This window comes from Rhinatrema bivittatum, chromosome 4 (assembly GCF_901001135.1).
Source record: "Rhinatrema bivittatum chromosome 4, aRhiBiv1.1, whole genome shotgun sequence".
Lineage (NCBI taxonomy): Eukaryota > Metazoa > Chordata > Amphibia > Gymnophiona > Rhinatrematidae > Rhinatrema > Rhinatrema bivittatum.
In genome coordinates, this window is record NC_042618.1 from 102,442,871 (window position 1) to 102,470,747 (window position 27,877).

The 27,877-nt window shown below is 45.3% G+C and overlaps 1 protein-coding gene across 1 annotated transcript in view; it reads left to right on the forward strand.

The window, feature by feature from the left end:
- Positions 1-27,877, forward strand: part of KNL1 (kinetochore scaffold 1) — a 629,191-nt gene that overhangs the window by 171,175 nt on the left and 430,139 nt on the right. The window contains 2 exon segments of the mRNA XM_029598563.1: positions 15,506-15,752; positions 25,863-25,903. Coding sequence (XP_029454423.1) covers positions 15,506-15,752; positions 25,863-25,903 — 288 coding nt within the window.

The window sequence follows — 27,877 nt, forward strand, 5'->3', positions numbered from 1 at the left end:
GAATCAGAATATCTTTTTTTGTATGGTGAGCAGTACAGGGAAATGTCTTAGTTCTGTTTTGCACCCATTGTTAGGAAGTGGGGGACACCTGTGGATACTATTTAGTCCCATGATGGTCATGTGCTCAGTGTCACGCATGTGAGCGTCATCTCTCAGGTGTGTCCTGATAGAAAAAAGGTTGAGAACCACTGCTCTAGGGGACAACGGATCACTACTACATCCCCTTCACGCTTCCCTGCATCCCACTGCATGGAGGTTGAGAGGCTCGCATATCAACATTTGAACATCTCTCCTGCTCTCCACGACATACTACTGTCCTCAAGGAAACTTTCCACAAGATTAAATTACCAAAGAAAATGGATTTCTTATACTTCCTGGTGCTTATTGACAGGAACAGATCCATTCACTTGCTCACCAGAACAACTTATTTCGTATCTTCATCTGCTATACAGTGACGGACTCGCCACTTCCTCTTTACAGGTACATTTAAGCGCTATCGCAGCTTACCACATCCCTCTTAATGGAGAGCTTATTTCATGTCATACTTTAGTTTCCAGATTCATAAAAGGAGTATTGCGCTTACGTCCACCTTTACATTAACCACCAGTACTGTGGGACATTAACACAGTTTTCGAACAACTCATGCTTCCACAGTTCGAACCTTTAGAAATATGTCACGTTAGTTACCTCTCTTGGAAGGTGCTCTTTCTGGTAGCAATAACTTCAGCGAGACGGATAAGTGAATTGCACGCCCTGGTTCATTTCCCTCCTTATCTTCAATTGCACCCTGACAAAGTGACCTTACGGACACACCCAAAATTTCTACCAAAGGTGATCTCCAGTTTTCATATTAACCAAACTTTCACCTTACCTATGTTTCATCCAAAACTTCATCACAACGACAATGATAGAAAATTACATACTTTAGGCTGTAAACGTGCATTGGCTTACTACAAGCAGCGCACAGATTCTCCCAATAGGCCATCCCAATTATTCCTTTCATTCAATCCAAATTCACAGGGACGGCCAGTAACAAAGAGAACTTTATCCACATGGATAACCAACTGCATTCAGTTTTGCTATGCTCAAATATCACAGATGTTACCTGCAGCACCAAAAGCACATCAGGTACGAGCAATGGCAGCTTCCATAGCCAACCTCCATGACGTACCAATCACAGATATCTGTAAAGCAGCGACATGGTCCTCGTTACACACTTTCACATCCCACTATTGTTTGGACAAACAATCAGCGGATGACGCATTAATGGGTCGGACTATCCTCCAGAAGAGCACAAAATCCACAAAAGGAAGCCTTCATAGGAAGTGTCCGCCATTACTTCTAATTTTGAGCACATCAAGCACTTTGAATGTAATGAACCTGCTCAATACATCAACTGGGGACTCCCAGATAGCATGGCTAATTCAGATGCTTATCTATGTGAAAAGAGCAAGTTTGCTTACCGTAAACGGTGTTTTCCGTAGATAGCAGATGAATTAGCCAAGCTGGCCCACCCGCCTCCCCGGACATTTCTAACATAACTTACTTGCTTTGATACTGACTGAGGAACCTGAGGCAATCCTAGCAACAGGCAGGAGGGAGCCCCTGGCTGAAAGATTTTACTAGACTTAGAGAGAGCTCCGCCACCTAGTGGCATGGAAGACGTACCAAGACAGCATGGCTAATTAATCTATCTATAGAAAATACCGTTTACGGTAAGCAAACTTGCTTTTATCTGAATGACTTACTGAATATGCCCCCCCCTTTATTTAAAGATTTGTCTTTGTATACAAAACGCACCCCACCACATTGATCTTAATCTGTACTCAGAGACTACCACACCAGACCTTTGTTAATCGATATATTTGTTAAACTTTTATGTTAAACTTTAATCTCATTTTAAACATTATATTGTCTCTGTTAAACCCCTTATCCCAGGACAAGCAAGATGCTAGTCCTCACATATGGGTGACGACATTGATGGAGCCCTATTGTGGAAAACTTTCTGTCAAAGTTTCTAGAAACTTTTGACTGGCACTCTGAGCCACTGAGCATGCCCAGCATGCCATGATATTCTCAGCCACAGGGTTCTCCCTTCAGTCTTCGTTTTTCCGCGCTGCTGTTGGCATCATGGAGCAGGAACCGTGTGAGTTTCTCACAGATTGTCTGACTAAAAATCAGATTTAAAAAGCATTTATTTTCTCCCATATCGAGGTCTCTCGTGTTACCACCGGCTGGTGAGTAAATTTAGTCTTTTTTACTCTTTAGAGTAAAAATAATTTCCCGGTGATAGCAGGCTTAATTAGCCATGCTGTCTGGGAGCGTTGTTGTGCAACCGGCAGGCGGAGCTTTTTCTAGAGTTCAAAGTTTGAACTCTGTGCTTCTGTGCAGTGAGGTTCCCGCGCGATTGTATCATTTACCTCAGTCTCTTTTTTTTCCGCGAGCAAGACTGCACGCGGGCGGTTTTTCTCTTTCACTCGTCTCTTCATTTTTGGATTTTTTCTCAGATTTCAAGATTTTTCGATGCACGATGGCTCCGAAGCCATCAGGTTTCAAGTATTGCCAATGTGGCAAAATTATGTCCATCACGAATGGACATAATTGTTGCTACATTTGCCTGGGCCCGGAGCACGACACTGCCTCTTGCAGAGACTGTGGTCGGATGTCTCCCCGGGCCCAAAGACAGTGCGCAGAAAAAATCGCGCACCTACGGTCCACTCTCTCTCCTCGCCGGGCCTGGCGAAGAAGACTGACTAAACCATGACGATCCACGTCATGGGAAGGGGACTCTGCCAGTTCGGTGTTGCCACCAGGGCCAGGAAGGGATCTCGAAGCTTCGACTCCCGTAACAGTTAAGTCAGCTGCGTCGTTAGGGGCACAGGGCTCATGCCCCCTTGCTCCCGCTCCCCGACTCCGAAGCACTCTGAGCACGGAAGGAGCAGAAGGGCCCATTCAAAGCAGGGTGCAATGTAGCACAACACGGCCCACGGCACAACAACACAGAGTACATATCACGGCGCATCTCACGGAGCACCGGCACCTAGAATACTTCAGGATGAAGATAAGAGGCAAAATGCTTCGGATGCTCCTTCAGGGAGAGCTGCTTCGCTATCGGGGTAATCCCATCACACTATCCAAAAAAGACATGTGCACCATCAGTCATGCTACGGCAAAGCGTGCAAAACATCATGACCACCTATAGCTTCACCTCTCTCCTCTTCCCAGGGGGCATCTCATCAGGAGCGCCATGTAAAGAAAAGGGCCAAGACAAAACATCTTCAAATACCCTCTTCACCAGGTACCAATTCTGATGTGGATATACTTTCTTCAGAGGGGGAGAGTTCTCAATCTAATTGGTCCTCTTCCTTGAGATCTCAATCAAGTCACCGGGTGCAACCAAGTCGCCCTTCTCAAGATTTCCCTCTGGAGGCACCACCTCCTCCTTCAGAACCATTTCACACGCCTTCACATCATACTTTAGCTTCAAAGGCGATGTCTTAAATTTCTCTTGCTTTATCATGTTTTCAGGATCTTGATGAGCTACACCCAAGGGACCCGGGTTCCCAGTCTCCAGTTTCTACTCCACATATCCCAACAGATCCACCACCACCAAAGCAAAGAGGAAAAATCGATTCCAGATCCTGATTGGCCAGACTCTCCTCACTCACAATGGTCCATGGCTTTCCCTTCGTCATCTATGGGTTTCCCATCAGACCCACCAGAAGGTCTTCCCGAACCATATCCTTCTCCCGAGGATCTATCCTACGCTAAGTTTATTGAGAAAGTAGGATCTTTGTTAAATATTGAAACGGGAAAACTTCCTGATCCTAGGGCAGAGGTCCTCGGCATCCTAAAAAATTTTGAAATGCCTCCTGAACCAACTGCCTTACCAGAACATGGGGTGATGGATGCAGTTTTACACAACATGTGGGAGAAGCCTTTTTCTACCTTGGCAGCTTCAAGGAAAATGGATTTAAAATATAGGATGAGAAATTCTACATTATGACTCCACCCAGTTACCTCACAATTCGATAGTGGTTGAATTGGCACTCTTAAAGGCAAAGAGATCAAAACTCCATGCAAACTCACCACCCTGGAAAGATCACAAGTCCTTGGATGACTTTGGTCGTAAGGTCTATCACTCCTCCATGCTGTCCAAAAATACAACACCATCAGTTTTATGTCATACAGTATCTCTTTGAATGCTTGCAGAAATTATGTCCAGTATGTATGGTAGACGATAATTCTTTACCACAACCATTCACAGATATGGAGGAAGGGCTCAGACACTTAATGCGTTCTGTTTTACGAGTCTGAGTCATCGGCTCGTTCCTCAGCGACAGCAATAGCGGCTCGTCGAATAGCTTGGTTAAGAGCTAGTTCCATAAGGGACGATGTCTGACAAACTTGTCTACATTCCTTGTTTGGGGGACAATCTCTTTGGTTCCAAGTTTGGGGAAAGAGTAACTCTTCTCAAGGAGCAGAATACAGCCGTGCAATCTCTGACTTCTTCAGATCCACATTCTTCCGCTAAACGTTTTTATCCTTCATATCGACGAAGACCTTACGGAAGAACTCCCTTTAGACCCTACAACCCATACAGATCTCACTATTACCAACATCGTTTTCAACAACAACCACAGGTGTCTCGTGGCCGACCCCCGCCAACCACGTCCGCCAAAACCAGCTCCGGCAGCACCACCAAAACCAAATCAGTCTTTTTGAGTTACCCAGAGCCACCTCCACCCCACTACATAGAACGCCTTCAACATTTTTATCCCAACTGGGAAAGCATTACTTCGGATCGCTGGGTGCTAAACATCATAAAGGAGGGTTACCAATTAAATCTGTTGACTCTTCCCACGCTTCCACAAATTTCTTCTCCCAACACCATATTAACTTATGCAGCAGATCTACAAGAACAATTAGTCAGTCTGCAAACGCACAGATCCATCTGAATTCTCCCCAATTCGCTACTCAATCAGGGATTTTACTCCCCGTATTTTTTCATTCCAAAAAAATTAGGAGGACTTCGACCCATCTTAGATTTAAGAAATCCCAACAAACACATTCAAAAAGAGAAATTCAAGATGACATCTCTCCAAGAGTATTCTACCCTTCCTGCAACCCAACAACTGGCTATGCTCCATAGACCTGAAGGATGCTTATTCCCATATATATATATATTTATTTATTTAGCATTTTTCTATACCGACCTTCATGGTTAAATACCATATCAGATCGGTTTACATCGAACGGGGATAGAGAACTGTAACAAACGGAACAGCAATTTATAGTCAGAAGGAGAACAAAGTTACATTAAACAAGGACTATAAACTTGGAAGCTTGACAGCTGAAAAATAAAGGCCCGAGTAGGGCAATAACTTAAAAACAAGAAGTCATAATGGAATCCGGGCTACGGCAAGTTATATTATTAGCGAAGGTACTAAAATATGAAGTAAATCGAGGAGTAGCACGGTTCCATAGCTCGTGAACAAGTTGATCGTCTATTGTGTATCCGAAGGATCCGGGAAGGCTTGTCGGAACAGCCAAGTTTTAAGTTTTTTCTTAAATGTTAGAAGGCAAGGTTCCAACCTGAGGTCTGCGGGGAGGTTGTTCCAGATGGCTGGACCTGCTATAGAAAAAGCTCGGTCCCTGGTCGAGATGAGGCGGGTGGCTTTGGTTGGAGGGGCTTGTAGCGCTCCTTTGTAGATTTCTCTAATCGGTCTGTTGGAAGTATGGAGTTTGAGAGGGATTTCAAGGTCAAGGTGAAGATGGTTATGGATGGACTTGTATATCAGGGTGAGTGATTTGTGAAGGACTCTGTGGCAGACTAGTAACCAGTGTAGGTTTCGGAGAATGGGAGTAATATGTTCTCTCCGGTTGGTGTTGGTTAAAATTCTAGCCTCGGCGTTTTGTATCATCTGTAGTGGTTTGGTGGTTGAGCTGGGTAGGCCTATGAGTAGAGCGCTGCAGTAGTCTATTTTAGCAAATATTAAGGATTGAAGAACTGTCCTGAAGTCGTGGAAGTATAGGAGAGGTTTGAGTCTTTTCAACACCTGTAGTCTGTGGAAGCAATCTTTGGTTGTAGTGTTGATCATATTCTTTAGATTAAGGCGGTTGTCGAGAATTACCCCCAGATCTCTTACTTGAGTGTGGGTGTGCTGGTAGTTGTGGTGGGTCTGTGGAGGGTGGTTGTCTTGGTTGGAAGAGATGAATAGTAGTTCGGTCTTAGCGGAGTTGAGGACCAAATTTAGACTGTTGAGGAGACTGGTGATAGATTGTAGGCAGTTGTACCAGAGCGAGAGAGATTTGGTGATGGATTCTGTTATGGGAATCAGAATCTGAACTTAGTCAGCGTAGATGTAGTGAATGAGATTGAGACTTGTTAGCAGATGGCAAAGGGGGAGGAGGTAGATATTGAAAAGGGTGGGAGAAAGGGAGGATCCTTGGGGTACGCCAAGAGAAGAATTTGTCGATGGTGATTATTTGTTGTTGATCTTGACTTTGAAGCTTCTGTTGCTAAGGAAGGACTTGAACCAGCTGTGGACTGAGCCGGATATGCCTATGTCTGATAGGCGATTCAGGAGGATGGAGTGGTTAACTGTGTCGAAGGCCGCCGAGATGTCTAGAAGGATTAGAAGAAAGGAGTGCCCTTTGTCCAGTCCCATAATAATGTGGTCTGTTAGTGAGATGAGAAGGGTTTCTGTGTTGCGTGATTTGCGGAAACCATATTGGGAAGGGAAAAGAATATTGTGTTCTTCTAAGTAATCTGATAGTTGGGTGTTAAACACTTTCTCTGTAATTTTGGCTAGGAATGGTAGATTAGAGAGAGGGCGGAAATTAGCTAGAATGCTGGAGTCTAAATTGTGTTTTTTAAGGAGGGGTTTAAGGGTAGCATTTTTTAGACTGTCTGGGTACAATCCTTGAGTTAAGCAGCAGTTTATGATGTTGGTCAGAGGTCCCGAGATTGTGTTTGGGATGAGTAGCAGTAATTTGGAGGGTATGTTGTCTGTTGGGTGGCTGGATGGTTTCTGCCTCTTTAGGATGGATTCGATCCCTTTAGTGGAGGTTAATTCGAAGTTGTCGAATTTAGCTCCCTTGAACGTGTGGTTGTTGGCGAATGAAGCGAGGGGGTTGGTATTGGTTGGAAGGAGTGCGAGAGTGTTTGAAATCTTCTGCTGAAAGAATAAGGCTAGCTCGTTTGCCTTCCTCCTGGAAATACCTTTGTTTCCAAGTTCAGAACATCCATTACCAGTTCAAAGTACTACCCTTTGGCCTTTCCTCAGCCCCAAGGGTGTTCACAAAATGCTTAGCGGTGGTGGTGGCGGCTCATCTCAGACAGCTCTCGATACAGATTTTTCCCTATCTCGACGACTAGCTGTTAGTAGCCTCGGATCAGACTACATTAAAGACTCACACATTCCAAACAATCAATTGTCTTCAGAAACTGGGATTCATAATCAATTATGAAAAATCCCATCTTCAACCTACTCAAGTTCTACAGTTCATTGGAGCCCTCATCAACACAGTACATCGGAGGGCGTACCTACCACACGACAGGATACAAACTGTCCTCTCTGGCTCAACGTCTGTTCAATCAATCACAGGCATCGGCACGACAAATTCTTCAACTGTTGGGTCATATGGCAGCAGCCATCCATGTAGTCCCATACACAAGACTCCACATGCGTCGCCTTCAATGGGGTCTCAAGAACCAGTGGTCACAGTTCTGGCAACCACTATCAACCAGAGTACGCCTCACCAGACAAATGCGAACCGACATTCAGTGGTGGATAAATGTCAACCACCTGAACTCAGGAGCACCGTTTCAGCGTCCTTATCAAGTCACTTTCACTAAAGATGCTTCACGGAAGAGCTTAGGAGCCCATCTAAACACCCTAAAGACTCAGGGAGGGCCATTGGTCTCTATGGGAGTCCAATTTTCAAATCAACCTCCTCGAGCTTCGAGCCATTTGGAAAGCACTTCAAACCTTCTCGGACCAGTTTCGGGGAAAACATATCATGGTGTACACAGAAAACCAAGTAGCCATGTTTTATATAAACAAAGAAGGAGGGTCAGGTTCCTGGATCCTCTGTCGAGAAACACTTCGCATACTGACATGGGCAGTATCCAACCAAGTATCGATTCAAGCCACTTACCTCCCTGGTCTCGACAATGTTAACAGCAGATCGCCTCAGCAGAATTTTCCATCTACATGAATGGACACTGAACCGGATGTAGCGGCCAACATATTCCTTCAGTGGGGATTTCCAACAATAGATCTGTTCGCCACAGAGAGCAGTCGACAAACTCAGACATTTTGCTCAGTCTACCACAGCAAACTCCATTATGCTGCAGATGCTTTCCTCATTCCATGGACGGAGAGACTACTTTACGCTTACCCTCCCATTCCACTAATTTCCAGAACAATACAAAAATGCATCAATGATGCAGCGGACATGATACTCATAGCCCCATCTTGGCTGAGGCAGCCATGGATCCGTATCTCAAGCGACTATCCATTTCCCCTCCGATTCTATTAGACCATCTCCAACTTCTGATGCAGGAGTTGGGGATCCCTTCTTCATCCAATGCATCAATCCCTCCACCTGACCGCGTGGAGATTGAAAGGCACGTATTTAATTATCTGGGGCTCTCATCACACCTTGAAGATGTTCTCATTGAATCCAAAAAGCTGTCCACTAGGCATAACTACGCAGGGAAATGGCGCAGGTATGCAGAATGGTGCAGACCAAAGAACCTAGATCCTTTCTCTAAGATAACACATCTCCTTGAATACCTGCACACTCTCTTCACAGCGGGTCTCTCCTATGCCTCAGTGAGAGTACACGTTAACGCAATAGCAGCTTTTCATAATACTCAAAACGGGCTACCTATTTCCAACCACCCTTTAATCTTTAGATTCTTGCGTGGTATTCTACGTCTACGGCCACCGGTTGCAAAACCACCGGTACCATGGAATCTCAATATAGTACTGGAACAACTAATGTTCTCTCCTTTCGAACCTATGGACACCTGTCATATCAAATACCTCACTTGGAAAACAGTTTTCTTAGTAGCCGTAACATCAGCAAGGAGAGTAAGCGAATTACAAGCACTAGTTCACTACTCCCCATATTTACAATTTTTTCATGAGTCACACTTCTTCCTCATCCCACCTTCCTTCCAAAAGTGTATCTGCATTTCATATCAACCAGACCATTACTCTACAGATCTTCAAGCCAAAACCTCATCAGAACGACAGTGATAAACTTCTCCACACCTTAGACTGTAAAAGAGCATTGGCCTATTACAAACAAAGAACTAATTCGGAATCCAGACCATCTCAATTATTCCTCTTTTAACCCAAATTTTCCTAACCAACCAGTTACCAAGAGGACATTGGCTAATTGGCTGTCCCAATGTATTACGTTTTGCTACAACAAGCGTAATCTACCACTACAAACGAAGCATAAGGCTCACCAAATCAGAGCAACTGCAACATCAGTCGCCCATTACAGGAACGTTCCATTAATAGACATTTGCAAAGCGGCAACTTGGTCTTCTTTACATACCTTTACTGTACACTACTGCTTTTAACAGCAAAGCGCTTCTGATGCGGCCATGGGCTCGGCAATCCTGTCAACCATGACAAAAAGATGTCTACCGTATAAGCTAGTCTACCGGTGGGCGTCCTAACTTACAAGAAAAACATCTAGATGCCACCCGGGAACTTGGGACTCCCAGATAGCATGGCTAATTCAGCCTCCTATCACCGGGAAAAAGTAAGTTTGCTCACCATAAACGGTGTTTCCGTAGATAGCAGGATGAATTAGCCATGCGATCCCTCCCTCCTCTCTAGACAGTCTATACATATGCACTGAATACATTTATTTTCTTGGTATATTTTTCTCGCTTTGAAACAAGAGACTGAGGTAAATGATACAATCGCGCGGGAACCTCATTGCACAGAAGCACAGAGTTCAAACTTTGAACTCTAGGAGACGCTCCGCCTGCCAGTCGCGCGACGACGCTCCCAGACAGCATGGCTAATTCATTCTGCTATCTACAGAAATACCGTTTACGGTAAGCAAACTTGCTTTTTTTTCTCTTTTTTTTCTCTCATTTTCATCGACGGCTGTCAGCGAAAATATGGCCACGGGATTTACAAAATGTCCCAACTGTAATCGCACAATGTCCATTACTGATCCATAACTCGAGTGTGTCCTTTGCTTAGGTCAAACACACGACGTAACAACCTGTCCCAAGTGTGCTGAAATGACCGCGAAGGGTCGAAAGGCCCGCCAAGAAAAAATGGAACATTTAATCCATCTGCAACTTTTGCCTTCCCTGTCTACGTAATCGTCTCCAGCCGGAGTCTCTAAGTGTTTAAAACTCAAAAAGCATCGTCCGGAAGGCTCGGGGGATTGTTCATCGCAGACCCCATCCGTAGCATCAACGAGGTCAGTGGCGGAACATCGACCAAAGCATCGGCACCGACACCCATCGATCCCGGAGGCACTTCTCTCCCCAGAGAAATCGACCACAAAACGGCCTTGACTCCAAGAAACACAGAGGCCTTCGGTGAGGCCTTCACCTCCTATCGATGCACTGATCATTGAACCTCCACAGGTCCCTGTGGAAGGATCATAAACACCTCCACCGCCACCACGTGTAGCTGCTCTGCCTGCACCAGCTATCACGGTAGAATTGACGGATTTTATCCGTCAAGCGGTGCTCCAAGCATTAAAGGACAAGCAACTGTCGATGCTGACGCCCACACAGATGCCGGTGCCAACACCGAAGTCTGCAGCAAGAATCTCAGCTAATTCATCTACAAGCAGAATTATCCATCCTTCTGAGAGCCAGGGCTATACAACTAGTGCCCCGGACTCAGCAGGGCAGAGGATTCTACTCCCGTTATTTCCTCATTCCAAAGAAAACCGGCGGCCTACGTCCCATCTTAGATCTCAGAAATCTCAACAAATTTCTAAAGAAAGAGAAAAGTTCAGGATGGTATCTCTAGGCACCATGCTTCCACTTCTTCAAACAGGAGATTGGCTTTGTTCTCTGGATCTTCAAGACGCTTATGCTCACATTCCAATATTCCCTCCTCTTCGCAAGTACCTGCGTTTCATGGTGGGCCATCAACATTTCCAGTACAGAGTTCTGCCATTCGGACTAGCCTCTGCTCCCAGAGTATTCACAAAATATCTGGCAGTAATAGGACATTTGCACAAAGTGTCCATGTCTTTCCATATCTAGACGACTGGCTCATCAGAAGTCGCTCTCACTTCTCTCAGTCGAACGATTTCTCTACTTCACTCCATGGGTTTTCTCATCAACTATCAAAAATCCCACCTTACTCCATCTCACCTACTTCAATTCATAGGTGCAGAATTGAACACTATCCTATCATGAGCTTTTCTACCCGAAGATCGGCAAAATCCATTTACTCACAGAAACAAGCGACAGCTCATCAGTTTCTAACCGTACTAGGCCACACGGTTCGCCATGAGAGTTACCCAATGGCCTTTAAGATCACAATGGATCCAAGCCATGCAACCACTACATTATCCAGTTCAAGTGACCCACCAACTAAGATTATCTCTACTTTGGTGGACAAACATGGACAACTTGCGCAAAGGCCTACCCTTTCAGCAACCAGTCCAACAGATAACTTTAACTACAGATGCATCCACCTTGGGTTGGGGTCTCACATAGACAATCTCCAAACCCAGGGGACTTGAACAAACCTCGAAGCAACATATCAAATAAATTTCCTGGAGCTTCGAGCTATACGGTATGCGCTGCATGCGTTCAAGGACTGCCTTTCACACAAGACTGTTCTAATCCAAATGGACAACACAGTAGCCATGTGGTACATCAACAAACAGGGAGGTACGGGCTCGTATCTCCTTTGTCAAGAAGCTGCACAGATTTGGGCCTGGGCCCTAACACACTCAATGTTTTTCCGGGCCACTTATCTGGCAGGCATTCAAAATGTACTAGCGGATCGACTCAGTCGTCAATTCCAACCACACGAATGGTCCCTGGATCCCTCAGTAGCAACCAGGATCTTTCAACGTTGGGGTCAACCGACAATAGACCTCTTTGCATCACATCTGAATCACAATGTGGACAAGTTCTATTCTTTACACAAACAGAAAAACCAGCTAGCCAAGGACGCCTTTGCTCGCCCTTGGAACTCAGGCCTACTATACGCGCATCCTCCAATACCGCTAATAAACAAACCGCTAGTTAAGCTACAACAGGACAAAGGATCCATGATACTCATAGCCCCGTATTGGCCTCGACAAGTATGGTTTCCCACACTTCTAGACCTCTCGATCAGAGAGCCAATTCGCCTGGGTGTAGCTACCACTCTCATAACTCAGGATCAGTGTTGGTTGTGCCATCCCAACCTTCAATCCCTCTCCCTGACAGCATGGATGTTGAAAGCTTGATTTTACAGCCACTCAATCTTTCATCCAATGTATCTCAAGTGCTTCTAGCTTCATGCAAACCTTCCACACAAAAGAACTATTCTTCAAAATGGAAAAGGTTTACTTTGTGGTGTAGGCAAAAGAGTATTGATCCTTTCTCCTGCCCCACAACCACTCTATTAGACTATTTGTCATCTTTCAGACTCTGGTCTTCAGACTTAATCTGTTAGGGTACATTTAAGTGCAATCTCAGCTTACCATAACAAGCTTGGAGATGCACCTATATCCTCGCAACCTCTCGTCACTAGGTTCATGAGAGGTTTAACTCACCTTAAACCACCAATTCGGCCACCAGTCACAGAATGGGACCTAAATCTGGTCTTAACAAGACTCATGCGTTCTCCCTTTGAACCCATGAATTCCTGTGATCTTAAATTTCTCACATAGAAAACTATCTTCCTCAGAGCAATTACATCTGCTAGAAGGGTTAGTGAGTTACAAGCACTTGTCACGTACTCACCTTACACAAAATTCCTTCATGACAGAGTGGTTCTCCGAACACATCCAAAATTCCTTCCCAAGGTAGTTACGGAATTCCACTTGAACCAATCCATAGTTTTACCCACATTCTTTCCAAGGCCTCATTCTCATCAAGGAGACCGGGCCTTACATACCTTGGACTGTAAACGTGCGCTAGCTTTTTACTTAGACCGCACTGCAGTCCATAGGAAATCTACTTAACTGTTTATTTCTTATGATCCAAACAAACCGGGTAAAGCAGTGAGTAAACATACTCTATCTAACTGGTTAGCAGATTGCATACAGTTTTGCTATGAAAAAGCAGGCCTTCCTCTCCAAGGGTGAGTAAAGGCACTTTCAGTAAGATCAATGTCAACCTCAGCACACTATCGTTCATTGCCAATCCTCGACATCTGTAAAGGAGCAACATGGAGTTCTCTTCACACTTTTGCAGCTCACTACTGTTTGGACAAAGGACAACAAGATTCAGCCTATGGACAATCTGTCTTAAAGAACTTGTTTCCAGTCTAATCCCAACTCCTTCTACAACCAACCTGCTGTGATATTCGGCTGCCTCATTTCAACAACAATACTTCAGTGTTGCTTCACTACAAAATGACTCTGCCTCTAGCTTGCTAATCACCCATCTGTGAGGACTAGCATCCTGCTTGTCCTGGGATAAAGCAAAATTGCTTACCTTGTAATAGGTGTTATCCCAGGACAGCAGGATGTGTAGTTCTCACGAAACCCACCCGCCACCCTGCGGAGTTGGGTCTCATACCTTTATTACTGTATTTTTCGCTCCATAAGATGCACCTGACCATAAGACGCACCTAGGATTCAGAGGGGGAAAATTTAAAAAAAAAAAAAAAAAAAAAATTGTGCTAAACCGGCTCTGTTCCTGGGCGTCTGTGCGTCTTATGGAGCAAATTAGGGGAGTGCGTAGCTTTTTTTTTTTTTTTTTTTTCCTCCCCATTTTGTTTTCGGGTCTGGGGAGGGCCATTTCGGTCCACTCCTCAAATCAGAAAACTTTTCTTTCTCTGGGAACCGCCCCCCCCCCACCTCCAAGACCTGCCAAATTAATTTACTACAACTCCCCACCCTCCTGACCCCCTCAAGACCTGCCAAAAGTCCCTGGTGGTCCAGCGGGGGTCCAGGAGCGGTCCGGGAGCCATCTCCTGGGTTTGGGCCATCGGCTGCCAGTAAACAGAATGGCGCCGACGGCCCTTTGCCCTTACTATGTCACTGAGGCCGACCAATGGCAGCGGTCGGCCCCAGTGACATAGTAAGGGCAAAAGGCTGTCGGCGCCATTTTGATTACTGGCAGCTGACTGCCCTTTGCCCTTACTATGTCACAGGGACTACCGCTGCCATTGGTGGGTCCCAGTGACATAGTAAGGGAAAGGGCCGTCGGCGCCATTTTGATTACTGGCAGCCAACGGCCCAAGCCCAGGAGATCGCTCCCGGACCGTTCCTGGACCCCCGCTGGACCACCAGGGACTTTTGGCAGGTCTTGGGGGGGGGGGTCAGGAGGATGGGGGGTTGTAGTAAATTTAGTTGGCAGGTCTTGGGGGAGTCAGGGTGGGGGGGTTTTGTTAGATTTTTAGTTTTTGGATTTTTTTGTTTGTTTTTTTTTATATTTGCTCCATAAGACGCACATACATTTTCCCCCCAACTTTTGGGGGAAAAAAGTGCGTCTTATGGAGCGAAAAATACGGGATTTTATTTTTGCTAAAGCTTATTGCTACATACGAGACTGAAGAGAGACCGCTGTGGCAGAGAATATCATGGCATGCTGGGCATGCTCAGTGGCCTCACAGGACCAGTCAAACGTTTCTAGAAAGTTTGACAGAAAGTTTTCCCGCAATAGGGTTCCGTCAGTGACGTCACCCATCTGTGAGGACTACATCCTGCTGTCCTGGGATAACACCTATTACAAGGTAAGCAATTTTGCTTTTCTTGTGGATCACTAGATGAGTAACCTCATCTCTTCCTCCTCAGGGAGCACTGAAGCATACTCCTGGCGAGACATCAGAACAGCCTAATGCATCCTCTCTTTGCTATAGAGTTGGCCAATATTCATGCTGCCTATCCACTTCACTGAATCAAAAATCTCTCACACTCACTGACAATTATATAAACTAGTGTTTCCCAACTTTCTCCTGGAGACACACCTAACTGGTGAAGTTTTCAGTATATCTATTATTAATATGCACGTGATAGATTTGCATACATTGGAGACCCAGGGCATGCAAATCTATCTCATTCATATTCATTGTGGATATCCTGAAAACTGACCTTTTAGGTGTGCCTCTATGGGAAGATTGGAAAACACTGATATACTCTGAAAACCTCTTCCATATGGGCTGGATCGTGTAGAAGAATTATGTGAGGAACTAGGGGAGTTCCTACATATTAAAAATTCAAGTGTCTTATTTGCTTTGCTAGCTATGACTTCTAAATTGATTGCTCAGAGAGCTAACGTATTGTTTGTTTCTTTAGTGACTATCGTTCCTAATCTTTTTTTTTGCCTTAGCACATGTTCGACCATGAAGCAACAAGCAAGAGCAATAAAACAATACTCTTTTCAGATGAAAATGACATGGACATTACTGCAAGCAACACAATTGCAATTACTCAGAGCCTTGTGGGAAATCCTGGCGTGGAAGAGAAACACCAAAAAATAGATTTCAAATCTTTTCTGGCTAGTTTAAATGCTGATTATGCGGTTCCATCATTGAAATCAGACTGCAGTACTGCCTCTGAACCTGCATTAGCTAATGGTACGTGCTTTACTTTTGAACTTCCTCCACAGTCCTGCTTGAAAATGAACAATATCAAACTTCATGAATGACTAGGAAAACTTTGGTCTCCAAGACAAGCAGGATGGGCAGTCCTTACATGTGGGGTTTCCTCAGCTGATGGAACCTGGCAAGAAACTTTAATTCCTAAGCTTCTAGAAGCGTTGGGCATGCTCTACTAAGCATATGCAGCCCAGGTCTCCCAGGTAGGGCCCCTCCATCTTTTTTTTCCACAGAGTGTACAAGTCATTTCTTTGCTCTCTCTCTCACAACTGCTGCAATCAAAATTTCTCGATCTGCAAAAGCTGCTGTTTCTTGCACTTGAGGTTCGTGTTACTCCTTTTAGGTAGGTTTATTTTGTTTTGTTTTCTCTTTTCTTGATTTTTATACTTCATTTCTGTTGACCGCTTGGTGTGCTAGCCTAGATCCCAGCACAACTTGTTGGTACTTTTTTAAAATTTCCTCTGCTTTCTGGCAGCTTAGTCCCCACCAGTGGGTTATGCACCTCTGCCAGCAGATGGAAACGGAGTAAAAAGTGAATTCACGGCGATATAGTCCCATCCCAACATCAAACTGCCAGTATTCTTCATCTTTAGCAGATGGTGGACATGCATTTCCCTATGAAGGATTGTCTGTGAGCAAGAAAGTAAAGATAGAAAGGAAGAAAAGTGAAAGACCGGGCAATCAAGATGTTTATATAGCTTGCCTCCTGAGGTAATACCATTCGCTCCCTTCCTCAGTAGAGTGCCTTCAGTTTGGTAGCCTTGAGTGGCTTGGACTTAAAATTCAATTAGCGGTTGTGAGCTGAGAGAGATTCGGTGGTGGAGGCTTTAGCATTCTCCCCACATAGCTGGGACCCGTTCCTGCTTTTAGCCAGGGAGGGCTGAGCTCAGGTAAAAGTTTATACTTCATAAAAAAAAAAAAATGGCTGGAAGTGTGGAATTCTCCTACTGGGTCTGTTTTCTCAGCGTTCTGCCTTTCCCGCTCATGTCTCTGGGGAGTTCTGTGAGGTGCGATGGTGTGGAAGTAGTTCAGGTTGAGCAGCTGTTTGGCTCTGTCCCGCTCTCAGGTTTCTCCCTTTTCAGTGCATGGTAGGCCGCGAAGGTGATTTTCTCGTGTTTTATGCTTTGCTGTCGGCGAGCTATCATGCATTCATTGTAGACTATGCAACCAGAATTGGGTGTCCTTTTTTTTTTTTTGGGGACGCATATCTTGGATACCTAACCTGAGCATTCCTTGGGTGTTTGTGTACCTGGATGCCTGGTTTGGATGTTTAGTTTGGGCAAGCGTACTATACGTGTGTGCAACTTTTACATGTCTAGCTGGGCATGTGCCTATTCCTGACCTAGTGCGTTACAAACATGGCGCCCATGGCGAAGAAGTCTAGGCACTCATCTATTTGTGTTACATGTCTCAGGGTGATACAGCCAGAGGTTTCTTTAAGCCTGTGCAAGTGCTGCCTGGATGGTCGTGGTGATTTATCTCCTGATTTTGTTGACGATCCATCACCTCTGAGGGGAGTGAGACAGAGGGCAACAGGATGCTGGTGTCCCCTCCTTCGGTTGATTCACATGCTGACTTCTCAGAGGAAACTTGCTCTCTGGATGTCAGGTTTAACCTATGGACCTGTCCTCCCTTTCGAGGGTGGAATTCTTCCAGGGATTACAGACATTTCTACAGGGGTGGTCTTCTGAGTTGACTATACCTATTGGTTTAGGTTCATGTGCTCAGAATTCTTCTCTGCTTGCTGCCATGGTATAGCATCATGGCACAGCGTGACCTGACAAGGCTCGAATACAGATGGATCAAGATGACACAGATGGTGGTGGCTCTCCTGTGGAGGATGGGAGATTCCCCCAGATTTGGAGCCACCTAATTGCTCCGATTCTTTCATAGAGATGAGTTGCCAAGGTTGATCTCTCAGAATTTCGAAGTGGCTGGAGCTGACTCCTTGGGGGTGCAGAAGAAGGACACCATTTTGGTTGCCATTTGCAAGGCCTCTTGTTTCTTTACCCTCCTGGATGTGAATCAAGAGTAGATTGATCTGGAATGTAGTTCACCAGAGGCATCCTTCAAAGGAGGATGCACTTTGGCAGATTTAAAACTGTTGGATACACAGGACAGAGAGTGTTTCTCTAGGGTGGATTCCTTGGTGTGTTCTGTCTTGAAAAGAACCACAATTCCAGTAAAGGGAGGTTTAGCTCTTAAGGATGCTCAGGATAGAAGAATTGAGGCTATCCTAAAGCAAGCCTTTGAGGCAGTGGCAATGAACTTGCAAATTGCTTTTTGTTGTGCCCTAGTAGCTCGGGCTACCTTGCGACTTTCTCAAGAATCTGGCAGTATCAAAGTGGTATAGAGAAATTGAAAGATGAAAAGGATCAATGTGTAGAGAGAGATGAAGAAATGGCAGAAATATTAAACAAATACTTCAGTTCGGTGTTCACTAAAGAGGACCCAGGAGAAGGACCATCGCTAGTTAACAAGAAACCAGAGGGGAGTGGAGTAGATGAAACTCCATTTACAGTGGAGAATGTGTGGGAAGAGCTGGGGAACTGAAAGTGTACAAAGCCATGGGGCCTGATGAGGTTCATCCCAGGATATTGAGGGAGCTCAGAGATGTGCTGGCAGGTCTGCTGTGTAACCTGTTCCATAGATCCCTAGAAACGGGAGTGGTACCAAGTGATTGGAGAAGAGCGGTGGTGGTCCCGCTTCACAAGAGTGGGAGCAGAGAGGAGGCTAGTAACTACAGGCCGGTTAGCCTCACCTCGGTGGTGGGAAAAGTAATGGAGTCGCTGCTAAAAGAAAGAATAGTGAACTATCTACAGTCAGGAGAATTGCTGGACCAGAGGCAGTATGGATTCACCAGGGGAAGATCCTGTCAGACGAATCTGATTGACTTTTTTGACTGGGTGATTAGGGAATTGTATCGAGGAAGAGCGCTCAGTGTCATCTACTTGGACTTCAGCAAAGCTTTTGATATTGTCCCCCTCAGGAGGCTTGTGAATAAAATGAGAAGCTTAGGAGTGAGTGCCAAGGTGATGGCCTGGATTGAAAACTGGTTGACGGCAGACGACAATGTGTGATGGTAAACGGAAATTACTGTGAAGAGAGAGCGGTGTTAAGCGGAGAACCGCAAGGATCGGTGTTGGGACCGGTCCTGTTCAGTATCTATGTGAGCGACATAGCGGACGAGATAGAAGGTAAGGTTTGTCTGTTTGCGGATGACACTTAGATCTGCAACAGAGTGGACACGCCGGAAGGAGTGGAGAGAATGAGACGGGATTTAAGGAAGCTGGAAGAGTAGTCTAAGATATGGCAGCTGAGATTCAATGCCAAGAATTGCAGAGTCATGCATATGGGGTGTGGAAATCCGAAAGAACTGTATTCGATGGGGGGTGAAGGGCTGATGTGCACGGAGCAGGAGAGAGACCTTGGGGTGATAGTGTCTCACGATCTGAAGTCAGCGAAACAATGTGACAAGGCGATAGCTAAAGCCAGAAGAATGCTGGGCTGCAAAGAGAGAGGAATATCAAGTAAGAAAAGGGAAGTGATTATCCCCTTGTACAGGTCCTTGATGAGGCCTCACCTGGAGTACTATGCTCAGTTCTGGAGACCATATCTCCAAAGGGACAGAGACAGGATGGAGGCGGTCCAGAGAAGGGCAACCAAAAAGGTGGATGGTCTTTATCGAATGACTTTTGAGGAGAGATTGAAGAATCTAAATATGAACACCCTGGAGGAAAGAAGGAGCAGAGGTGATATGATACAGACTTTCAGATACTTGAAAGTTTTTAATGATCCAAACATAACAACAAACCTTTTCCATTGGAAAAAAATCAACAGAACCAGGGGGTCATGATTTGAAGCTCCAGGGAGGAAGACTCAGAACCAACGTCAGGAAGTATTTATTCACGGAGAGAGTGGTGGATGCCTGGAATGACCTTCCTGAGGAAGTGGTGAAGACCAGAATTGTGAAGGACTTCCAAGGGGCTGGGATAAACACCGTGGATCCATAATGTCTAGAGGATGTGAATGAAGAGAGGGTGGTTTGCGGGAATGACTGCTACTACCTGGAGATAATACCCTTATTCAATAAACATACACATGGTTAATGTGACTCCAACATTGCTCTATGCTTCAACGGCAAGAGCAGGGGTGGGCAATTAATTTTCCCATGGGGCCGCATGAGAAATTGGAATGGTTTTAGAGGGCCGGACTAATATAATTAACTCAGTTCTCAATAGCCCTACTTATGAAAAGACAGCAGTTTACCACCAATGTATGTCCTCTGAGAAAACACAACAAATAAGACCGATACAAACGCTTACATGCTAGCAAAATATCTCATCTCGGTAACAGACACAGAACCGACCTAACATACTCCCAGGATCTGTAGTAATGCATGCACATAAACTAATCCGCACACAGTTACACCTGTATTATGGAATACACTCAAACAGGAGCAACCCTATCTATGAAAAGGCAACACTACAAATATTACATCAGACCCTAAACACCAATACACCTCTTATTAGGAAAACAGAACTAACAAGCAGCTATAGATCCCCAAACAGAAATAATTGTAAAACTATACTAATAAGCAGAATAAATGTTTCTAAACAGCTATGAACAGAATAACATCCAACAATTAAAAACTCATAAAAACTATTAACATTCTCCAAACACCAATAAAATATTTCAAAAAAGCAGACATCACACAATTAAAATGGCAGTCAAGAAAAATAAACTTAAAGCCACCTTTACTTACCCCCTCCAGCAGCTCTCCTACTCCCCTTCCCTGCAGGCCATGGCACACACCAGAAGCAGCAGTAGAAGCTAAGCTCTATACTTATGGTCCTCTTCCTTAGTGCCCATGTCTCTCACACACACACACCATACCAGTCATGCCCCCATGACCAGTTTCTGTCTCTCACACACCAATCATCTCCCAAACAGTCTTTGGCACACACACACCAGTCACCTTCCTGAACAGTTTCTCTCATGCCATACACACACACACACACACACACACACACACAGGCTTCCCACTCCCGTGTTCTACTTGCATATATGGTCTTCTCACTCTCTTAATCACTTTCTCTGTCTCTCTCTCTCACACACACACACACTCACTCACCAGTCTCTCACTCCCATGCTTGTTCTCTCCACATGCACAGGCTTCTCATTCCCATAATCACTTTCTCTCTGTTACACACACACCAGTCTCTCTCATTTCCATGCTCACTCTCCACGTGCACAGGCTTCTCATTCCCTGAATCACATTCTCTCACATTCACACACACCAGTCTTTTTCTCTCACACACACAGTCACCTTACCAAGCAGTCTCTCTCTCTCATGCATGCACACTCACCCAGGTTTCTCACTCCCACAACTCCAGGCTTCTTATGCTCATGCTTTCCCACATACCCAGACGTCTCACTTCTATGCTTTTTCTCTCACACACACACATCAGTCACCTCCCTGACTAATGCCTCACACTCTCACATACACATCAGTCATCTCCCTGACTAATGTCTCACACTCTCACATACACATCAGTCATCTCCCTGAGCAATCACTTTCATTGTCTCTCACATACACACACACATCAGCTCTCTGACCACTCAATCACACACAGGCTGGCTGGCTGCTTCTCACTCTCTCTTACTCACTTCCTCTTCCCCCTACATATGTCACGGAGTTTTTTGCCGGTCCGCGGCGCGCGCTCCCGGTCTCTCCCGCTGCCGTTGCCGCTGGGCTGTCAGCACGTTCAAGCCCAGTGGGAACGGCAGCGGTGTTGGAAGAAGCTGTGGCACCCGCGGCTGGCCTTTTCTTCTTCCCGCGCCTGCCCCCCCCACTCCCGTGACCCGAAACAGGAAGTGATACACGGAGCGGTGCGCGGGAAGGAGAAAGAGCCGTGCCGCGTCGGCTGCAGAATCGGCCCCGAGCAATTGAACCAGCCGGCAATCGAGAAAGGAGTCAGCAGCATGAGCCCCCGCAGGCCAAGAAAGAAGAATCCCTTCGGCCGCGGGAGGCTCATGCTGCTGACTCTTCTCGATTGCCGGCTGGTTCAATTGCTCGGGGGCCGATGCTGCAGCCGACGCGGCACAGCTCTTTCTCCTTCCCGCGCACCGCTCCGTGTATCACTTCCTGTTTCGGGTCACGGGAGGGGGGGGGGCAGGCGCGGGAAGAAGAAAAGGCCAGCCGTGGGTGCCACAGCTTCTTCCAACACCGCTGCCGTTCCCACTGGGCTTGAAACGTGCTGACAGCCCAGCGGCAACGGCAACGGGAGAGACCGGGAGCGCGCGCCGCGGACCGGCAAAAAACTCCGTGACATATGTAGGAAAGAAACTCGAGCGAAGACACGCTGCCCGATTGGCCGGTGCTGGGCAAGGCTTGCCCAGCACCGGCCAATCGGACAGCGTGCCTTCGCTCGAGTCACTCCCTCCTCCCCCCCCCGGATGCTGTAAAAAAAACAAACCAGTTCATTCTCCGCTCCCTCGCTCCCCGATTGGCCGGCCAATCGGGGAGCGAGGGAGCGGAGAATGAACTGCTGCCTTCCCTCTGCAAGGGAAGGCAGCAGTGCCTCATTCCCCGTCTGCTCTCAGCAGTGGGCGGGCCGGATTCAGACCGTAGGCGGGCCGGATTCAGCCCGCGGGCCGCCCCTTGCCCAGGTCTGGGCAAGAGGAAATGTGGAAAAAAGGATTTGCATTCACAAAAAAGGGGGGAGTAGCTTGCTTGTTATGGTGGTTACTACCCCAAACCAAATAACTGATACTTCACTTTCAATGGATATCCAGCATAGCTCTCTGCTTCAATGGCAGGGGGAATGAAGAAAAGTGGATTTATATTCAGACAACCAACAAGGACTGAATTGCATAGGCTGGGTAAACAAATAAGCATGGGAGTAGCTTGCTTATTATGGCGGTTACTACCCCTAACCAATTAAGCTAGATATTTCACTTAGATGCAGTTCCAACACTGCTCTCTACATTAATGGCGGGGGTGGAAGAGAAATAGAACCAAAAGGTTGCTAAGGGCCAAGAGTAACAGATAATTATGAGAAAAAAACAAGTGCGAAAGCTTGCTGACCAGACTGGATGGGCTGTTTGGTCGTCTTCTGCCGTCATTTCTATGTTTCCATGCATCGCTTCAGATAGTGGACCTATGGTAGAACCTGGGGCTGCCTTCTTAACTAATGTGGGCTGTGACTTGGTTTGCGGAGTTGCTTCTGTTGTAGCGGCTAGATGACGGCTGTGGCTGCAACTGGACAGCAGATACTATTTCAAAGTCCAATTTTACCAAGCTGCCCTTCAAGGTTAGCTTTTGTTTGGCAGTGAGTTGGAGAAAATGGCAAATAGGAGGGAACCCAGGTCCCTCGCTTGCGAGAGGACAAGAAGCCGGTTTCCTGGACGTTTTGAGCAAATGGCCACTCTCGAGACTACTGGCATTTTCGGCCTTATAGGGGAAGCTCCTAATTTTTCGGTCTGTATCTCTTTTCCTACCAACAAGCAGGCATTTCACTACAACACTGTGTGTAACCACACTCTGTTGCGTCCGTCCCAGCCTTCATAGCTTCCCCTCAGTCGCTGCTGCTTGTACATATTTATCAGGCTGCGACCTGGAGTGCTCTCCATAGCTTCGCAGCCCATTATTGCTTAGATACGACTAGCCGGCATGCTCCATGTTTGGCCAGTCCGTCTACTCTTATTCTTTTTGGTTTAACTACCCAACATCCTTCCACCAACCCGTTAAGGGTTTCAGGATGCTCTCCGTTCCAAATTCCACCCCCGTCATTGTGCCTTTCGTGCGTCTTGGGTGCATTTGCCGCACTCTCGGGCATCCTCAGCTTGGTACTCACCCATATGTGAGGACTAACATCCTGCTTGTCCTGTGAGAACACCTGTTACAGGTAAGCAACACTTGCTTTATTGCTGTTCAAATGCTGACAGAAAAGATGATTTTAGGTATTTTTAAATGCCATGATGTCTTTTTAGTATCATAAAGCTAGTGGTAGTGATTTCAACAATATGTTTTCTGCTACTGAAAATGCCTTCTTGGGTGCATGTTGGATTGAGGGTACATCTAGTAACAGTGGATGATCTTAAGGTTCTTGAGGGGGATGTGAAATTTAAGTACAGAGTTGAGCCAGTGTGAAGGGGCATTAAAGATAATATTGTGCACAATGGTCGCCAATTTATTTTGAATTTGCTGTTGTATTGGGAGCCAGTGGAGTTATTTTAAAACAGGTGCAATGTGTTTGTGGTGTTGGGTGCCAGTTAGTAAATGGGCAGCAGCATTTTTAATCAATTGGAATGGCTTAATTACTTGTCGGGGTAATTATATATATATATATATATATATATATATATCTGGAGTTGCAGTAATCAGGCCAGGATTATTATTGTTTGTCCTCTCAGCAATGCCAAAAGTATTTACAAAATTTCTCAGTTGTAGCTGCATAACTTTGTCAGCAGGGAGTTTACATACTCCTGTACTTGAAAGACTGGCTGGTGAGGAACTTATTCCTAGTAGGTGTACTCGAGTCACTCAACATGACCTTCCAGCTCCTCCAATCTCTGAGATTCTTGTTCAACTTCTCAAAGTAAAACTTGGTTCTGTTTCAAAGGATGCAGTTCATAGAAGCCTGGATAGGTTTGCTTCAAGTGAAGGTGCTTTTTCTGGTTGAAAAAGAAGTTGGTGGCCTGTTGAGATTCCTTTTGTGGCAGAATCAGACATTGGCAAGGTTGGTCTTTGTTCTTCTAGGTCACATGGCCACAGTAGTATATGTGATTTCTCTAACTTGTCTGCACATGTGGAGTCTTCAGTTGGCCCTTTGAGGCCACTGGTGGTCTATTCACCTTTTTATGCCCTGATACTCTCTGGACAGCATGTCCTAATGAGATAGTAACTTTGGGCAAGCAGTTCTGCACAGCCTGTTCACTTGTATTCCAATCTGCACATGGTGGTGCAAGTTTGTCTAAGTAGTTGCTCTAACATAAAATCCTTAGTTTGTAACTCTCCTCATATTATGGCTAATTCATGCCTGCTTGTCAACAGAGATAGTAAATTTTCTTACCTGTAACCAGCATTTTCTGTAAATATCAGGATGAATCAGTCATACTTAATGCCCACCCACTTGCTAAGGGAGTTTGCTTCACTAAAACTTAGGCTCTGGAAGAGACTAAGGGGGGTTACAAGGTAGCGACCATGAAAGGGATCTCCCATACTTGTTCAAAAAGACTTTATCAGAACTCTGAGAGCTGATCCATGTTGGTGCTGTTAGATGACATCACCCAGGTGTTATGGCTGATTTTATCTTGCTGTCTATGGAGTACCCTGTTTACAGGTAAGTAAACCTGCATTGCAGTGGTAGCTCAAGGTGAGTTACTTCCAGATGCAGCAGGTATTTCCCCTGGCCCCAGGAGGCTTTTAATCTGTTTGTATCTGAGGCAACAGGGTCTGAACTGACTTACACAAGGTCACAAGGAGCATCAGCAGATTTGAACCCTCACTTTCCCTGGTTTTCATTCTGCTTCTCTAACTACTAGGAGGCTACTTCTCTTTCAGTAGCAACACTGCAAACTTGAGAGAAGAGAAAGTAAAGCTTCTGAATAAACTGATATTTCCAAGCAATTACAAACTTATTTTTTATTATGTATTATCTGGATTCCTGTGGCATTTCTCCCCCTTATAAATCCTATACATACACACATACAATTAACATTCCTCTTAAAATGCTGTTTGTTACCTGTAAAGACCTTTGTTTTCAGTTTTTATTTTTCCTAGGAATTTCAATGTTATAAAAAAAAAAAAAATCAGTGGACTTTCATTGATCTTTCTCCTGTGTGTTATGAGAAAACCATTTCCCACTGATTTTTCTTTTCTTTTCTTTTTTTTTTTTTTTTTTGCTATAACATTGAGATTACCAAGAAAAATATAATAAAAACTGAAAAACAATGTCCCTAGATACCTGCTACAGGTACCATGTAGGTGCTGATTTTGCTGCTGATAATGGTCCTTTTCTTTGAGTACTAAATTATGCTGATTCTACTTTAGTTAAGATTGACTTTTCTTTATTCCATCTGTAGGCATGGACATTTTACTTTCAACTTCAATGCAGCAGTCAGAGGTATGAGGTTTATGTATTCATTCTCTGCTTAGATCATAAATACACTCATAACTGTGAATGTTGTCTCATTTATAATTATCTGTAATTTAACAATTCAAACATTTAATTTCATCTCATTTTTATTTCTAGAATCTGAATTGTATTGTTGGTATGCCTTAAAATTACACTATTGCTTATATTGCTCAATTATTACTGTTTGTTTTTGTCCAAACCCTTTTGAAAAACTCCTTTTCATAGTCAGATTTTCACTTATTTGTGCTGGACTCATCTGAGTTCAGGAAGGCATGGGACAAGCACAGGGGATCTAAAAGGGAATGGCTGTCTGATTGCATCTTATTTTGTTATAAAAACGCACAAATGAACCTGTCTAAAACTAAGGGTCATCAAATTAGAGTGATCACAGCTACAGTGGCTTTTTATCATTCCATTTCTATACAGGGCACTTACAAGGTGACAATTTTGGTCCTTTATTCACACCTTAACTAAACAATGTTTGGAACAGCACCAAACTAGCTTTGGTCAAGCAGTTCTCAGAAATCTGATTAATATCTTCAGCTCTCCCACCTGCCTCTTTTTTTTTTTTTTTTTCTGAGGTTGAATGTTCATTAATGAAGACAATTTATCTTGCAACCCTTCACTTGGGAATTCCCACATATGTGGCTGTTTTGTTATGCTCGTTATTGGAGAAAGAGAAGTTACTTAACTGTAAAAGGTATTATCCCAGGACAAGCAGGATGCTAGTCCTCACATATGGGTGACGTCACTGACTGAGCCTTATCCCGGAAAACTTTGTCAAAGTTTCTAGAAACTTTTGACTGGCATCCTGAGCCTACTGAGCATGCCCAGCATGCCATGATCCCTCAAGCCACAGGGGTCTCCCTTCAGTCTTCTTTTTTCTGCGAAGCCGTTTGCCTCGCGGTTATAGGAGTCCTGTGTGGTGAATTTTCACTACATAAAGTTTTTAAAAACTTGGAAAAACTTTAAAGCGTCATAGGGGTCTCCCTTTTTTCCACCGTCGGTAAGTCTCTAAATTTTTCTGGTCGGTTCCATTACCGCTAAACCATGTCAGAAGGTTGTCGATGGCTGTCTGGCCTTCGTATGACTACGGGTTTCAAGAAGTGCCCGAATTGTTCCTGCACTATGTCCATAATGGACCCACACATCGAGTGTATACTTTGTCTCGGCGAAGGACATGGCGTTTCGACATGCCCAAGATGTGCCGAGATGACGCCGAAAGGCAGAAGACTGCTCATGGAGAAAATGGAACATTTATTCCATCTTCAACTAATGCCATCGACCTCAACTTCCACACAGTCGTCTCCGGCTGGAGCGATTAGGAAGGTCGTCCTCAAAACAAAACGTAGACCGTATGAAGCAGGTGATCGGCCTTCACCGACCCCTTTCAAGATCATTGATTAAAATCTACATCTGTCATCGAAAAAGGCGTCAAAGTTCGGCAGAAACATCCTCATTGACACCAGAGGCCTTACGATCCTGAATTGGATCCGATATCCGGAGCTCCATCAACAAGACTTGAATCAACTCCAAAGAAGCCTCAGAGAGAAGACTCTCCATGTCCACCAAGGCCTTCGACTCCTAGGCGATCCCCACTGATATCGATGCCAGGAACCGTACCTCCACAGGGCCCTGCGGAGGTACCGGTATCGCCTTTGCTGCCTCCCCCCATAGCTGCTTTGGTTTCACCAGCTATGAGGGCAGAACTGGACGGTTACATCTGCCAGGCAGTTCGAGACGCACTTTGTGACATGCCTCCGATGCCAGCACCGATCACAGTTCCGCCATCGATGCCAGCACCATCGCCGGTACTGGTTCCACTCCCATCACCGGTGCACAATCCGATGCCATCGCCGGTTCCAGTTCAACCAACACCGATGCCAATGCCGGAAAAGTCCTTTTTCGCGCCAATTTTCGCGAAATTGGACACACTCATTGGTGCCATCCTGGTACAACCAC